Source organism: Zophobas morio, unplaced genomic scaffold (genome assembly GCF_036711695.1).
Source record: "Zophobas morio isolate AGI-343-1 ecotype UQ-CSIRO unplaced genomic scaffold, CSIRO_AGI_Zmor_V1 ptg000031l, whole genome shotgun sequence".
NCBI lineage: Eukaryota > Metazoa > Arthropoda > Insecta > Coleoptera > Tenebrionidae > Zophobas > Zophobas morio.
The window spans coordinates 7,280,663-7,296,000 of NW_026972136.1; the positions used below are offsets into that span (position 1 = coordinate 7,280,663).

At 32.8% G+C, this 15,338-nt stretch overlaps 1 protein-coding gene across 5 annotated transcripts in view; it reads left to right on the forward strand.

Moving 5' to 3' along the window:
• The window catches only part of LOC135139555 (uncharacterized), a 38,955-nt gene that overhangs the window by 12,922 nt on the left and 10,695 nt on the right, over positions 1-15,338 (forward strand). For 3 of the 5 annotated variants that reach the window (XM_064069841.1, XM_064069842.1, XM_064069844.1), the window contains one exon: positions 1,680-8,368. The exons of the other annotated variants lie outside the window; for them this stretch is intronic. In XM_064069841.1, coding sequence (XP_063925911.1) covers positions 1,680-7,367 — 5,688 coding nt within the window. In that variant the 3' untranslated portion in view covers positions 7,368-8,368. Of the gene's footprint in view, positions 1-1,679; positions 8,369-15,338 lie in introns of those variants that run through there. 5 annotated transcript variants of the gene reach the window in all.

Here is a 15,338-nt window from a genome sequence, read left to right on the forward strand (position 1 = left end):
CCACCCACCCTCTGTTCTCTTAGAAGGTATATCATCTGCCAAAATTAGTTTTATCTTAAAAGGTACTAGCCCCGCCCACCCACCCTCTCTTTTTTTAAAAAGTATGTCATCTGCCAAAATCAGTTTTATCTTATCAGGTCCTAGCCCCGCCCACCCCCCCTCTCTTTTTTTAGAAGGTCTGTCATTTGCCAAAATCAGTTTTTTCTAAAAAGGTACTAGCCCCACCCACCCCCTCTTTCCTTAGAAGGTATGTCATTTGCCAAAATCGATCTTAAACTCAAACTCAAGAAAAGAGCGAGTGTGTGGGTGGGGCTAGTACCTTTTAAGAAAAAACTCGCTCTTTTCTTGAGTTTGAGTTTAAGACCGATTTTGGCAAATGACATACCTTCTAAGATAAGAGAGGGTGGGTGGGTGGGGCTAGTATCTTTTAAGATAAAACTGATTTTGGCAGATGACATACCTTCTAAAAAAAGAGAGGGTGGGTGGGTGGGGCTAGCACCTTCTAAGATAGAACTGATTTTGGCAAATGACATACCTTCTAAAAAAAAGTGAGGGCGGGTGGGCGGGGCTAGTATTTGTTAAGATAAGATTGATTGTGGTGAATGACATGCGCTCTTAGAAAATAAAGGGTGGGTGGGTGGGGCTAGTACTTGCTAAGATAAGACTGATTTTAGCAATAATATACACTCTAAGAAAATAGAGGGCGGGTGGGCGGGGCTAGGACTTGCTAAGGTACACGATTTTTTGGCTTTAATAGACCACTAGGGCAACCCAAGATTATTTCAAACTTTTTCAGAATTATCAGGAGAAAAACCTTTTCGAACTCTTTCATAAAACATCAGAAGCCCAAAGTGATATTTATAGATTTTACTTTAACTAATAACAAAGTACCACGTATATCAACCAAATCCCAGTCTTATTATTCAGAGAAATGCAAAATCCTTATTTCTCTACGAAATTAAAAACATGTACATTGTATATTAAGAAAAAATTAAAGCCAAAGATCAAGCCCCACCCATACCTGCCCTGATCAAAATATGTAGTAATCAAGTTTTCATTCGTTGCTAGACCTAGAGGAGGAGCCTAATTGGAAAATCCCTATTTCCTTACAAAAATGTTTTTAATTTCTTGTTAAGAAATAAGTATTTTGCAGTTAAGCTTCGCGCCCCTGGTTCAGGGCGAATAAAAAAAATCATCACAATTGAGATAGGGCGGGTGGGCGGGATTACATTTTGTTTTTTGTTTTAATATGTTTAACTTCTTTTCACAGTATGAAATTGAAACATGTTTAAAATGGAAAATTGTTTAAGAAAATGTCGATTTTGCAATTAGGCTCCGCCCCATCGTTGCAAAATCCATATTTCCTTGCAAAAATGTACCATATTAACCATTTTAAGTTTTTTGTTGTGAAAAGATGGCTATGTATATTAAGAAAAAAAAAAACAATATATAATTTCCCGGAAAACCCGACGTTACAAAGACGTTTTTTAGCGTTAAATTTAATTTGAACTGGGACACCACAGGGGTAGAGTAGTACTAGTCAATAAATAAGTAGTCTATTTCAAATGTTGTTTAACAACCAGTATTGATGTATTTATTAAAAAAAATAAACTGATGGTAGTAACAAATCTTAAATAAGTATACATTGTGGTAGTTAGTGACCCTTTGTGCATTTTCAGATATTTAAAAAACGACCCGAGACAACTGACGAAGGAAAAGAATACGAAAACATGACTATAGCCAACATCGTTTTACAGATGGTAGCCGACGATAAAATAAGCAACTTCCACATATCGTCAAAAGACAACAACTTCGATCCATTTGATGATATAATCGTCAAAATTGAGTCGGACCAAAAGACAACACTAAAAGCCATACTGTTAAAGCACGGCGATCCAAAAACATTAACCTTGGAAGACCTGAAATCGGAAAGAGGGGATTTTAGTTTAAACAAATATTTCAAATCGTTCCAAAAACTCAAGAATGCAGTACAAGGGTTCGTAATTTTTACCGACCGTCCATTTGATGTTACCGAGGCAAAATTTCAACTCGACGGACAAAAATTTTACGTTCGACCTGTGAAAGCGTGTAGTAATTTTGAAATTTCAAAGAACGTAAATCGGGTTTACAAATTTGAAATCGTGGAAGACGCTTGGACCGCGGATCACTTTTCCGAAATTCAAGAATATAAAGCATTTTTCAGGAAACTTTTTCTTTACTCTAATCAAGAAAATTTTAGCGCGTTGAGACTATCAACAGTTGAAAAGTTCACAACAAGGTATTCTTCAAGTGAGGAGGGTTTCGACCAATTGTTGAAAATAATTTCGGAGTGGAATATGCTAGAAGGGAAAAAAGAAAAGTTGGACAAGAAGTGGATGCAACGTGCCATAGCGCTGCAACTTTTGTCGCCTCATATGGAAACTTTGTCTTTTGGTCCAGTTAATAACAAAATGAGAATACTTCGAGACGCAATATCCATGTTCACTATGACTTTGGTTGACGAGAGTTCACGTGAAATTGTTAAACATTTGTGGGGTGATCTTGGACAACACAGTATTGACATTGAAGAAGTTAACAGAATAAGGAAAAAATATCAATTGTCTGTTGATCATATTAGTGACATCGAGAAATTAAAGCCAAAGTTGTTGACTCAGTTGCTCTGGTTGCTAAATAAATGTCCGTTAATCATACGTCGGAACGTATATCTTGAAACAGCCGTCCAGCTTTGTGATGATCAAAAGTTCATCGTGCTTGGTGAAGGAACCGTCCAAGAATGGATGACACAATATTCGATGTTTCAAAATTTGTCAGACTTAACGCTGAAGGAAGAGAATTACGAAAAAATATTGGAAAATTTTACGGTCTCTATTCAAGGAAAGGAAGAACTGGATGTAAGGACAGCTTTAGTAAAAAGTGAAGAATTTCTGAAAAATGTGACAACGTCAGATTTGATGGGAATGCTTAACGGACCATGCTATATAGACGGAAAGAAGGAAAAACTTGCCGAACCTTATATCGAGCGCTATTTATCGCAAAATATTATCAATATTAAGTATTTAGAAAGAGTCCATGATGACACTATCATCATTTTGCATTACGCGGACAATTTTGATAAAGTAAAGAAGAAACTTAAAACGTATAAATTAATTGATCTTGAACAATTTGAAGGGGCACAAAATGTAGTTAGTAATGTAAGCGACAATTTTGATAACCCAAATCCTAACAAAATGTACATATGTAATAGCAACCTTACCCAATCTCAGTTTCAAAAAATTTGTAAAGATAATTCAAAAACGCACACTTTTCACTATTTCAGAGTTGCGAACGACGGACACTTGGAATGGATCCAAAGCAAAGGCGATGTTAGTACTTTAGATAATTACAAATTACGTAGCAACTATTTTACACACGAGAACGTCCTGTGGTCTTCTCAGACAGATAATAACATCAATTTGATAACCAGTGATCCAGGAACGGGTAAATCTGAGTTGATGAAAAGTCTCAAAAATAAGTGTCCCTCTCAGTACTGGACAGTCACGATTAGTCCGAACGACGTCCACCTATTTTTTAAATCTTTCACACCAAGTCAAGCATCAAACTATCTAACCTCGTTCGAAACATTTATCAACAAGAAATACAGCTTTCTTAAAAAATTGGAGCAATGTTTCTTCGAAATGTGTTTGAAAGAAAAACGTGTTTTGTACGTTTGGGACGCACTTGATGAAATTTTAAGCGAACATTTAGATTTTGTGTCAGATATGATACTACAGTTGTCAAAAAAAGGGTACGTTCAGTGGGTAACCAGTAGACCACATCTCCAAAAATTTCTGGAGAAAAAATTCAGCGTATTGTCACTCAGGTTAACACAGTTTAGCGAAATGGAGCAACAAGACTACGTCAAACAGCGACTTCAATCTTTCAATTCTGTCGACGAAATTGAGACAATCGTCCATAAAATTAACTCTACATTTGTAATTGTTGAACACGTTGACCTATTAGGGATCCCGATTCAAATATTTATGCTCACGGAGCTGTTTCGTCGAAATCACGAAAAATATTTGCAACTTTTGGACAACGAATTCCTCTTAACTGATTTATACGGCAGTTTCATCGAAGAGAAATTTGACAACTTTTACGAAATGGAACGTGAAATTGGTCAAGAATTTTTGAACAATAGTTATGCATCCATTGGTATCGTAACCCAACTACAAAATAACGTCCCGCATTTTTTTCATAGAACTTTTGCGGAATATTTGGTGGCCACTTATTTGTCAAAAAATTTGAAAGTCATACCTGTCGACATATTTTTTGACCAAAAGTATGACAATGTTCGGTTTTTCTTTGACTTGTTGTTGGCGGAGAAATCACCTGCTCACATCGCGGTGTTGTACAAAAATTTTGACTTTCTTAGAAAATACGACGATGTGATATTAACAACCAAAGATAACGGTGGCAGAAGTGCTTTACATTTGATTTGCTCGTGGGGACAAAGACACCCACCGGTACAAATAGTTGAGGACAAAAACGAATACATTGTTGATGAACCTACCAACTTTAATGGTAAACCAGACAGTAAAGAATATCTTGAAGCAGTGATGTATTTACAAAATAAAAACGACAATTCTGAACAAGATTCACTACTAGGGTTAACACCGTTGTTGTATGCCAAGAAAAGTTCCAGTTTGGCGGCAGAAATAAAATTACTACTAAAAATAGAAAAAAATTCTGAATTGCGTCAATTATATACTCGTAACGATAGTTTGAACATTCTGTATTACTCTGCTTTACTTGAGTACGACAACATGATTGAACTGTTTAGTCCCGAAAAATTAGGTACCGAGATTAATTTTTTTACGAACGGTAAACATAGTACTCCTCTTATTCTAGCTTGTAAAGCAGGCCACACCAAAATTGCCGACTTTTTAGTAAAATCCGGGGCCGAAATCAATCGTGGTGACAGTAATGGTTTTACCCCCCTTTACGTGGCTGCTCAAAATGGCCACGAAGAAACTGTCAAATACTTAGCAATATCAGGAGCCGAAGTAAATCTTTGCACCAAGGATGGCCGAACACCACTTTCCGTTGCTTGTCAAAACGGCCACAAAAATATTGTCAAATTCTTAGAGGTGTTCTTGGATCTCAATCGTAATACTGCCGAAGTAAAGTCATCTCACTTAAATCGCCCCGACAAATACGGTTTTACACCGCTTTACGTAGCTTGTCAAAACGGCCACGAAGACACTGTCAAATACCTAGTGAAATCCGGAGCTGACATCAATCGTTGCACGAAAAATGGTTACACACCGCTTCATGTAGCTTGTCAAAAGGGTCACAAAAACATTGTCGAATACTTACACCACCAGGGAGCGGATATTAATCAAGCTGACGTCAACGGTTTTACACCACTTCGCTTCGCTTCCTTCAACGGCCACGAAAAAACTGTGGAATACTTGGTGAAATCAGGGGCCGAAATAAATCGCGCTGATAAAAACGGCTTCACACCGCTTTACGTAGCTTCGCAGAACGGCCACGAATCTACGATCAAATACTTAGTGAAATGCGGAGCCGAAATCGATGGTTGCGCAACTGATGATCGGACACCTTTTCACGCAGCTTGTCAAAGTGGCCACAAAAGTATTGTCGAACACTTGCAACTATCAGGAGCAGATGTCAATCGCTCTGATGTTAAAGGTAATACACCACTTCGTGCCGCTGCCTTTAGCGGCCACAAAACCATTGTCGAAATCCTGACGAAGTCAGGGGTCGATTTAAATCGCGCCAGTAAAGATGGCTTCACACCACTGTACGTAGCTTCACAGAATGGCCACGAAGAAGTTGTCAAACACCTGATGTCATCCGGAGCTGATATGCATCGTTGCGCGAAAGACGGTCGGACACCGTTTTACGCAGCTTGTCAAAAGGGCCACAGAAGTATTGTCGAACACTTGCACCAATCGGGAGCCGACGTTAACCAAGCGGAATTTAACGGTCACACCCCACTTCGTACCGCTTCTTTTAACGGCCACGACGAAATTGTCGCATACTTGGTGAAGTCAGGGGCCACAATAAATCGTTGGGATAAAGACGGTCTCACACCACTGTACGTAGCAGCGCACAACGGCCACGAAAAAACCGTCAAACTCTTAGTGAAACTAGGGGCCAATATCGACACATTTACAAACGACGGTCAAACGCCTCTTTACGCAGCTTCGAGAAACGGCCACGAGAAAGTTGTCGAATTTTTAGTAAAAGCAGGGGCCGAAATCAATCGTTGTAGTAACAACGGTTTTAGCGCACTTGGCAGCGCGTCCTTCAACGGCCACGAAAAAATCGTCGCGTACTTGGTGAAATCAGAAGCTGTACTAGACAATTCCAATGAAGATGGTTTCACACCGCTTTACCTAGCTGCGCAAAATGGCCACGAAAGAGTCGTCAAAATCTTAATGAAATCAGGTGCCAATGTCAACGCTATTTCAAAAGGTGGCCAAACACCACTTTCCGCAGCTTCCAACAACGGCCACAAGAAAATCGTCGAACATTTAGTGAAATCAGGAGCCGAAGTCAATCGTGCTAATAAAAATGGTTTCACGCCACTTCGTGGCGCTTCGTTTAACGGCCACGAATTAATCGTCGAATGCTTGGTAAAATCAGGAGCCGACGTAAATCGCCCGGATAAAGATGGCTTCACACCGCTGTTCGTAGCTTCACAAAACGGCCACCTCAAAATAGTCGAATTCTTGATAATTTCCGGAGCCGAAGTTGACGCTTTTACAAACGACAGCCAAACGCCGCTTTACGTAGCTTCAAAGCGTGGCCACAAAAAAATTGTTCAAGTTTTGGTCAAGTCAGGCGCCGGTGTCAATCGCGCTACTCATAGTGACGGTTTTGCGCCTCTTCGTGCGGCTGCTTTTGCCGGTCACGAGGAAATTGTCGAGTTCTTGGGGAAATCAGGAGCCGCAGTCAATCGTAGCGGTAAAGACGGCTTTACACCGCTTCACGTAGCGTCGCAGAACGGCCACGAAAAAACTGTTGAAAGACTACTGAAATTTGGCGCTGAAATCAAGGCTGTTACGACTGATGGCCAAACGCCAGTTTACGCAGCTGCGAGAAACAATCACGTCAAAATTATCGACACTTTGGTGAAATTCGGGGCCGAAATTAATCGCGCTACGATTCACGGTTTAACACCGCTGCATGTGGCTTGTTTAAATGGTCACGAAGAAAGCGTTAAATATTTAGTGGAGGCCGGGGCTGATATCAATTGTGCTACCAATAATGGTGCTACTCCGCTTTACGTAGCTTCTCATAGGGGTCACAAACAAATAGTCGAATGGTTAATAAAAGGGGGCGCCAAAGTCTCTCCATGAAATGACTGTGACATGCTCAGATTTACTCATACTGAAGCTGATACGGTTGTTGACTGGTCTAAAAGTTAGTGAGGAATGAGATTTTTTATCAAATTAGGTACTATAAATTTGATAAAAAATTATAGAATAGCAATTTAATTTGTAAAAAGGCTGCTATTATTAAGTGCATTTTCTGTTACGAATGGACTATAAAGCTTTTATTCTATTTTAGAACCATAATCTTATTTATAAGCACCCAAATGCGGGCTTAAATTGGCCTTTTTAGCACAAATCTGTCAAAAATTGCTAAGCAACAATTGATTGTTCATTTACTCTAATCAATTAATTATTCAAACACGCTTCGATATTCAACGTTTTTCTTAAGTTGGAAAAACAATATTTTATCAAATCATTACCTGACCGACTTCAAATTCTTCTAAACTTTCGTTTGAATAAACGTTTTCCGCTTCTTTAATTTACATTTTGAAAAACGAATTATCAAATAATCAACGTGGTATCCATAACAACATCAAAATAATAGCCAGCTATGTATTAAAATTCGCATCGGCACAATTCACACAGTCTTGCCGAAAATACTCAATATTTCGTTAAAAATAGTTTATAAACTAAAATAGAATAAAACGTTGTATGTACCACGTGCATAATTGTCGATTGTGGCACTCAGGAAATTAAAAGCCCTCCTTCGTCGGGCTTTAAACATTCCCTCGTGCCACAATCTCCCTGATTATGCCATTAATACATAAATAACTATTATTTTAATTTTATTATGCCGTTGTTAAAGAACTTTACACCCTTTTCAGTAAGAGTGTTCAGACAATGCCAACTTCTTGGACGTACGTAGTCTTTCTTTGGGAATAAAAAGCTGCCAGATGTGAAGAAAACATCTTCACTAAAGTAGCAAAACTCATTGTTAACTATAAATAACAATTACGCTTGTCTTCTGTAGGTGTTGTATTTAAACAGTGTATTATTTATTTTATTAATAAAAATTATTTTTGAAATTTTGTGTAATTTAAGCAAGATCTGTGTAGCCCACTTCTGATCTGTTATCAGTGTACACTGTATTAGCAGATATATCTATTTCCCGAGCGTCAGCTGGTTATTTTAATCTTTTCTCGACCTTTTATGATGCCAAGAGTATGAAAAAGTAGGTCTCCCGTTTCCGTCTGTCTGTCTGGTGTCTCTATCCATTTTTAATAAATACGTCATCTATAATAAAAATGGTTAAATGCTAACCAAGATATTGCTAATCATCCTCACCAATAATTTGATGACGTCATTTCAAAGCATTCTGTTTATTTACTTTTCGTTTTCTAGATTTTACATCACAATTTTTCGTTTTTTCATTCCCTTTATTTTTCAATGGTTCTTTTGATGTTATAATTTTTCGTTTATTCAATTTTTCGAATTTTCAGTCTTATTTTTCATTCCTCAATTTTCCAATTTTTAAATTTTTCAGTTTTGCAGTTTTTGGAGTTCCAATTATCCGATTTACCGATTTCTTTAATTTTCGATTTTACAATATATATTTCGATTTTTCGTTTTCCCAATTTTTCAAGTTCTTCGTTTTTGTTTTTGATTTATTTTCTCGATTTTTTAATTTTCATTTTTTCGATTTTATACTAATGTTTTTTGTTTTATTTTTCCAATGTTACTTTGGATTTTACAATTTTTCGTTTATTTACTTTTTCAAATTCACAATATCTGACTTTTCCATTCTTCGATTTTACAATTCTTAAATTTTTTCGATTGTGCGATTTGGGGATTTCCAATTATCCGATTTACCGTTTCTTCAATTTTTCAACTTTTTGATTTCCAATTTTTAGATTTTTCAAAATTTTCATTTTATACTTTTAGGTTTTTTCATTTTCGATTTTGTGAATTTTACAGTTTTTACTTCCCGAGCGTAAGCAAAGGAAGTATTGTAATCGAGTCCGTCGGCCGACTCTCTACTTTTACGTTTTCTCGATCTTTCATGACCCCTAGAAGACGAAGAAATAGGTCTCCCATTTCCGTCTGTCTGTCCATCTGTCCGTCTGTCCGTCTGTCCGTCTGTCCGTCCGTCTGTCCGTCTGTCCGTCTGTCCGTCTGTTGTCACGGATTTTTATTAGACAGATAATCTCCGAAAGTACTCGACCGATTGTTGTGAAATTTTGTACTTATATTAAGAATATCATGTAGATGGTAAAACGCTAACCAAAATTTGTCGAATCATCCCCACCACTAAAGCGATGACGTCACTTCAAAATTGTACATAGTAAATGGGTTTTCAATTGTATAAAATAACATAGTCCTACACATGTAGTTTACAACTCTGAATCGACTTTTCACCCGAAACGTCCAGATTTTTGGAAAAAAAATCAAAATTATAAAACAACATTTTGAAATTTAATTTTTAATCTGCTAACCAGAATGCTTTGAAATGTTGCAGATGTTTTAAGGCTATAAAGAGCATCATAAATCTTTAGTCAAAAAATATTTGCTTATCCCCTCCAAAAACTTGATGACGTCAGCTCAAAAGTTTGTGGAATAAATCATATCTAAAATGTACAAAATATGATGAGTCTGTACTTGTGAACTATCACTCCATTAATATTTTTTGGATTTGCATATACAGGGTGACTCAAAAAAATTAATGAATGCGTAAATATATTTTATTGATTTAATCAGGAACTACAAAACCGAATGCTCTGAAATCTTGCAGATGTTTTAAGGTCATAAAGAGCATAATAAATGTTTGGTCAAAATATATTTGCTTGTCCCCTCCAAAAACTTGATGACGTCAGCTCGAAAGTTTGCCGAATAAATCATATCTAAAATGTACAAAATATGATGAGCCTGTACTTGTCATTTATCACTCCATTCATATTTTTTGGATTTGCATATACAGAGTGACTCAAAAAAATTAATGAATGCGTAAATTTATTTTATTGATTTAATCAGGAACTACAAAACCGAATGCTTTGAAATCTTGCAGATGTTTTAAGGTTATAAAGAGCATAATAAATTTTTAGTCAAAATATATTTGGTTATCTTCTACAAAAAACTGATGACGTCAGCTCAAAAGTTTTCCGAATAAATCGTATCTAAAATGTACAAAATATGATGAGTCTGTACTTGTGATTTATCATTTCATTCATATTTTTGGATTTGCATATGCAGGGTGACTCAAAAAAATTAATGAAGGCGTGAATTTATTTTATCGATTTAATCAGGAATTACAAAACCGAATGCTTTGAAATCTTGGGAATATTTTAAAGTTATTATAAGCATGGTAAACTTTTGTTCAAAATGTATTTGTTCATCCCTCCTAAAAAAATTGATGACGTCACCCTTAAATTTTGCTGAATAAATCCTATCTAAAATGCAAAAAATATGATGAGTTTGTACTTGTGATTTATCATTCCATTCATATTTTTTAGATTTTCTTAAGAGGTGGTTCAAAAAAATTAATGAAGTCAATTTATTTTATTGATTAAATTAAAGGCAACACTTATTATTAGTATTACACCCCAACCAACCCAATTTGGTAGACACAAAATTTGTTAAAGGAAAAACTCGGTTGAAACATAAGGGTAGCACGCTTATTTACATCGACTTTAACATTACAGACCTGCATTTTTTTTTGCAATGTTTTATATAATAAGCGGAAGTCGAAGCAATAAAACCGACGGTCGTTTTGTTTACAGTTTCTGTGTTTGGCTCTCACGTATGCTGTTACGCCTGTCATCTTAAATTAACAATGTTTATACATACACGATTTTCAGTTGCCTCTGATACGTAGGTATACGTGAGTAAATTGTTTCGTTATTTTATTGATTATTACAAATCAATATTCAAACGACCCAATTCATTTTCCCGAAAATTTGAGTATATAATAATTTTATTCTTAGTATTACACTACATCTATCCCAACTGATATACGTGTCCTTGCAAAAATGTTGATGACGTCATCGCAATTTTTTTTTTTCAAAATCCCCACTACAAAAATGTAATGAGAAAAAAAACACAATAGGCATGCAGTCGTCAAGTTTCCGACAGCGAGGGAAGTACTGTCTAAACTCTTTAGACCAATTTTTTTTATTCAGAAAGTTAAAAATCGAAAAATTGGAAATCGGAAAACTGGAAAATCGAAAAATTTCAAATTGAAAAACTGTAGAAACGAAAAACTAAAACATTGATAAACCGAAAATCGATAAATTTAAAAATCTAAAAAAATTAATGAATGAAAAAATTGGAAATAAGAAACGAATCGAATCGAAAAATTGAAAAAACCCAAAAATTGTAAAATCGGAAAGTAATACAATCCTCAAAATTATAAAGTCGAAAAACCAAAACATTGCAAGATGGAAAACACGGAAAATTAAATATCGAGAAATTGAAAAATCCAGAAATAAAATCGTAAAATTGAAAAAGTAAAAACTTTCACATTTAAAATGAAAATTAGAAAAATTCCAAATCATAAAGTGAAGAAAAGAAATTTAATAATCATGAAATTGAAAAATAGAAAATTGAGAAAACCGAAAATTAAAAGATCTAAGGGTTAAAAAATTGAAAAATTGAAAACCGGAAAATTGAAAACCGAAAAATTGAAAAATCCAAAAAATAAAAAATTTCACATTAAAAAAGGAAAAATTATACAATCAGAACATTGAAAGACCGAAAAATTGAAAAAAATAAAGAAAATAAAAGACCGAAACGAAAATTTACAAATAGAAAAATAGAAGACATCAAAAATGGAAAACTCTTGAAACTGCAAATTGAAAAATTTAAAAACGGAAGCTCGTAAATTGAAAAAACAAAAAAAAACTAAAACTCGAGAAACGTATAAATCGAATAAAAGTAAGGAATCGAAAAATATTTAGTTTCCCCAATATTTCAAGTTTTTAATTTTTATTTTTGAATTATTTTCCCGATTTTTTAATTTTCATTTTCTCGATTTTTTATCATTTTCGTTTGTTCAATTTTTAAATTTTCAGCCTTTGATTTTCCATTCTTCGATTTTCCGATTTCCTAAATTTTCAATATTTTAATTTCATAATATATATTTCGTTTTGTCGTTTCTTTAATTTTTTAAATTCGTTTTTATTTTTGCTTTTCCCGATTTTTAAATTGTCTTTTTTTCGATTTTATACCAAAATTTTTTGTTTTTTCATTTCCTTTATTTTTGTTGTTTATTGTAGTTTTTTCTTTATTTTACTCTGTAATAGCTTTATTGGCGTTAATAAATGCAATTATTATTATTATTATTATTATTATTATTATTATTATTTTTCCAGTGTTACTTTGGATTTTACAAATTTTCGTTTATTTAACTTTCCAATTTTTCAACTTTTTGATTTACAATTTTTAGATTTTTCAAAGTTTTCATTTTACTTTTAGGTTTTTCGTTTTCGATTGTGTCAATTTTATAAATTTTTTTATTCAAAAAGTTAAAAATCGAGAAATTGGACTACTTCGGATTTTACAATTTTTCGTTTATTTTATTTTTCAAATTTTCAAAATCTGATTTTTCCATTCCCCGATTTTCCAATTTTTAATTTTTTCAATTATGCAATTTATGGATTTCCATTTATTCGATTTACCGATTTCTTTAATTTTATATTAATTTAATATTTTCATTTTATAATATATTTTTGGTTTTTCTTTTTTGATTTTGCACTTTTCGATTTCTAAATTTCTGTTTTTAATCTTTCGATTTTTGAATTTTACATTTTTTTTTTTGTTCAAAAAGTTGGAAAATCGAAAAATTTCAAATTGAAAAACTGAAGAAACGAAAAACTGAAACATTGATAAACCGAAAATCGATATATTTTAAAAATCTAAAAAAAATAATGAATGAAAAAATTGGAAATAAGAAACGAATCGAATCGAAAAATTAGAAAACCCAAAAATTGTAAAATCGGAAAATAATACAATCCTCAAAATTATAAAGTCGAAAAACCAAAACATATCGAGAAATTGAAAAATCGAGAAATAAAATCGTAAAATTGAAAAAGTAAAAACTTAAAAAATTATAATAATTACTACTACTAATTTAAAATGAAAATTAGAAAAATTCCAAATCAGAAAGTGAAGAAAAGAAAAATTTAATAATCATGAAATTGAAAAATAGAAAACCAAAAATTGAAACATCGAAGGCTTAAAAAATCAAAAAATTGAAAACCGAAAAATTGAAAATCGAAAAATCCAAAAATCCAAAAAATGAAAAATTTCACATTAAAAAAAGAAAAATTATACAATCAGAAATGGAAAAACCGAAAAATTTAAAAAATAAAGAAAATAAAAGACGAAAATTTGCAAATCGAAAAATAGAATAGAATTTTTCGTTTAGTCAATTTTTTTTAGTGGAATTTGTGGATTTCCAATTATCCGATTTGTCAAGTTTCGTCAATTTTTCAACTTTTTGGTTTCCAATTTTTTTATTCGAAAAGTTAAACATCGAAAAAATGAAAAATCGAAAAATTTCAAATCGAAGAACTGAAGAAACGAAAAACTGAAACATTGAAAAATTGATAATCGATAAACTTAAAAATCGAAAAAGTTAATGAATAAAAAAATTGGAAATAAGAAGAAACGAATCCTCAAAATTGTAAAGATGAAAAACCAAAACATTGGAAGATAGAAAATTTGAAAAACTAATTATGGGAAAACTGAAAAATAAAATATCGAAAAATTGAAAAATCGAATAAATGGAAAAATTTTAAAAGACAATAATTGAAAAATCGAGAAATACTAAAATCGTAAAGTTAAAAAAGTAAAAACTTTAAAAATTATAATAATTACTGTACATTTAAAATGAAAACTAGAAAAATTCCATATGAGAAATTGAAGAAACGAAAAATTTAATAATCATGAAACTGAAAAATTGGAAAGTGAAAAAACCAAAAATTCAAAAATTTAAAGATTAAAAAATCGAAAAATTGAAAACCGAAAAATTGCAAATCGAAATATTGAAAAAAATTAAGAAAATAAAAAACCAAAACGAAAAAGTTGAAAAATTGAAAAACTGAAAACTTGAAATTGCAAATCGAAATATTGCAAAATCTAAAAATTGAAAGTTGGAAAATCGAAAAACAGAAAAATTTAAAAACAGAAGCTCGAAGAGTTGCGTGTCGTACAATTGAAGTAACAAAAAAAATTGAAAAACTGCAAATCAAAAAATTGAAGAAACGAAGTACTGAAGAAACGAAAAATTGAAACATGGATAAACTAAAACTTGAATAAAAGTAATGAGTCGAGAAATTGGACAGAAGAAAAATTGGAAAATCTAAAAAATTATAGAATCGTCAAAACTGTAAAGTCGAAAAACTATAACATTAAAAATTGCAAAATCAAATAAGTGAAAAAGGTCTGAAATCGAATAATTGAAAATTGAAAATATAGTAATTATTATATATTTAGAAAACTAGACAAACTGTAAATGACAAATCGAAAAATTTAAAAATTTTACGTCGAAAAACATTACATGAAAACCAGAAGAGTTGCATATCGTGAAATTAAAAAAAAAAATTGAAGAAATTGAAAAAACAAAAAATTATAAAAACGGAACATCGAAAAATCGTAAAAATAAACAAAACAACAAACAGAAACGAAAAACTGCAAATCGAAAAACTGAAAAATAAAAAAATAAAAACTGGAGATACTCAAATCAAAAATTGCAAAATCTAAAAATTGAATTCGAATTGAAAAATTCAAAAGTTGGAAAATTGAAAAATGAAAAATTTGGACCTCCTCAAAAATTGGAAAAATTGCAAAACGAAGCAAAAATGTGAAAAATTGCAAACATTTTTATATTTTTTCAAGAAGCGGAATTTGTTGGGCTGCACTTCAGGGGCGGGGGAAGTTCTGCCGAAATATTTTTTGAATGTTTAGTAGTTATTTTCTTTTTTAAATTAAGTTAAACTATTAATTTTCAGTTTCTTAATAAAAATAGATTTGAAAATTCTTTTAATATTATTTCAGAAAGAC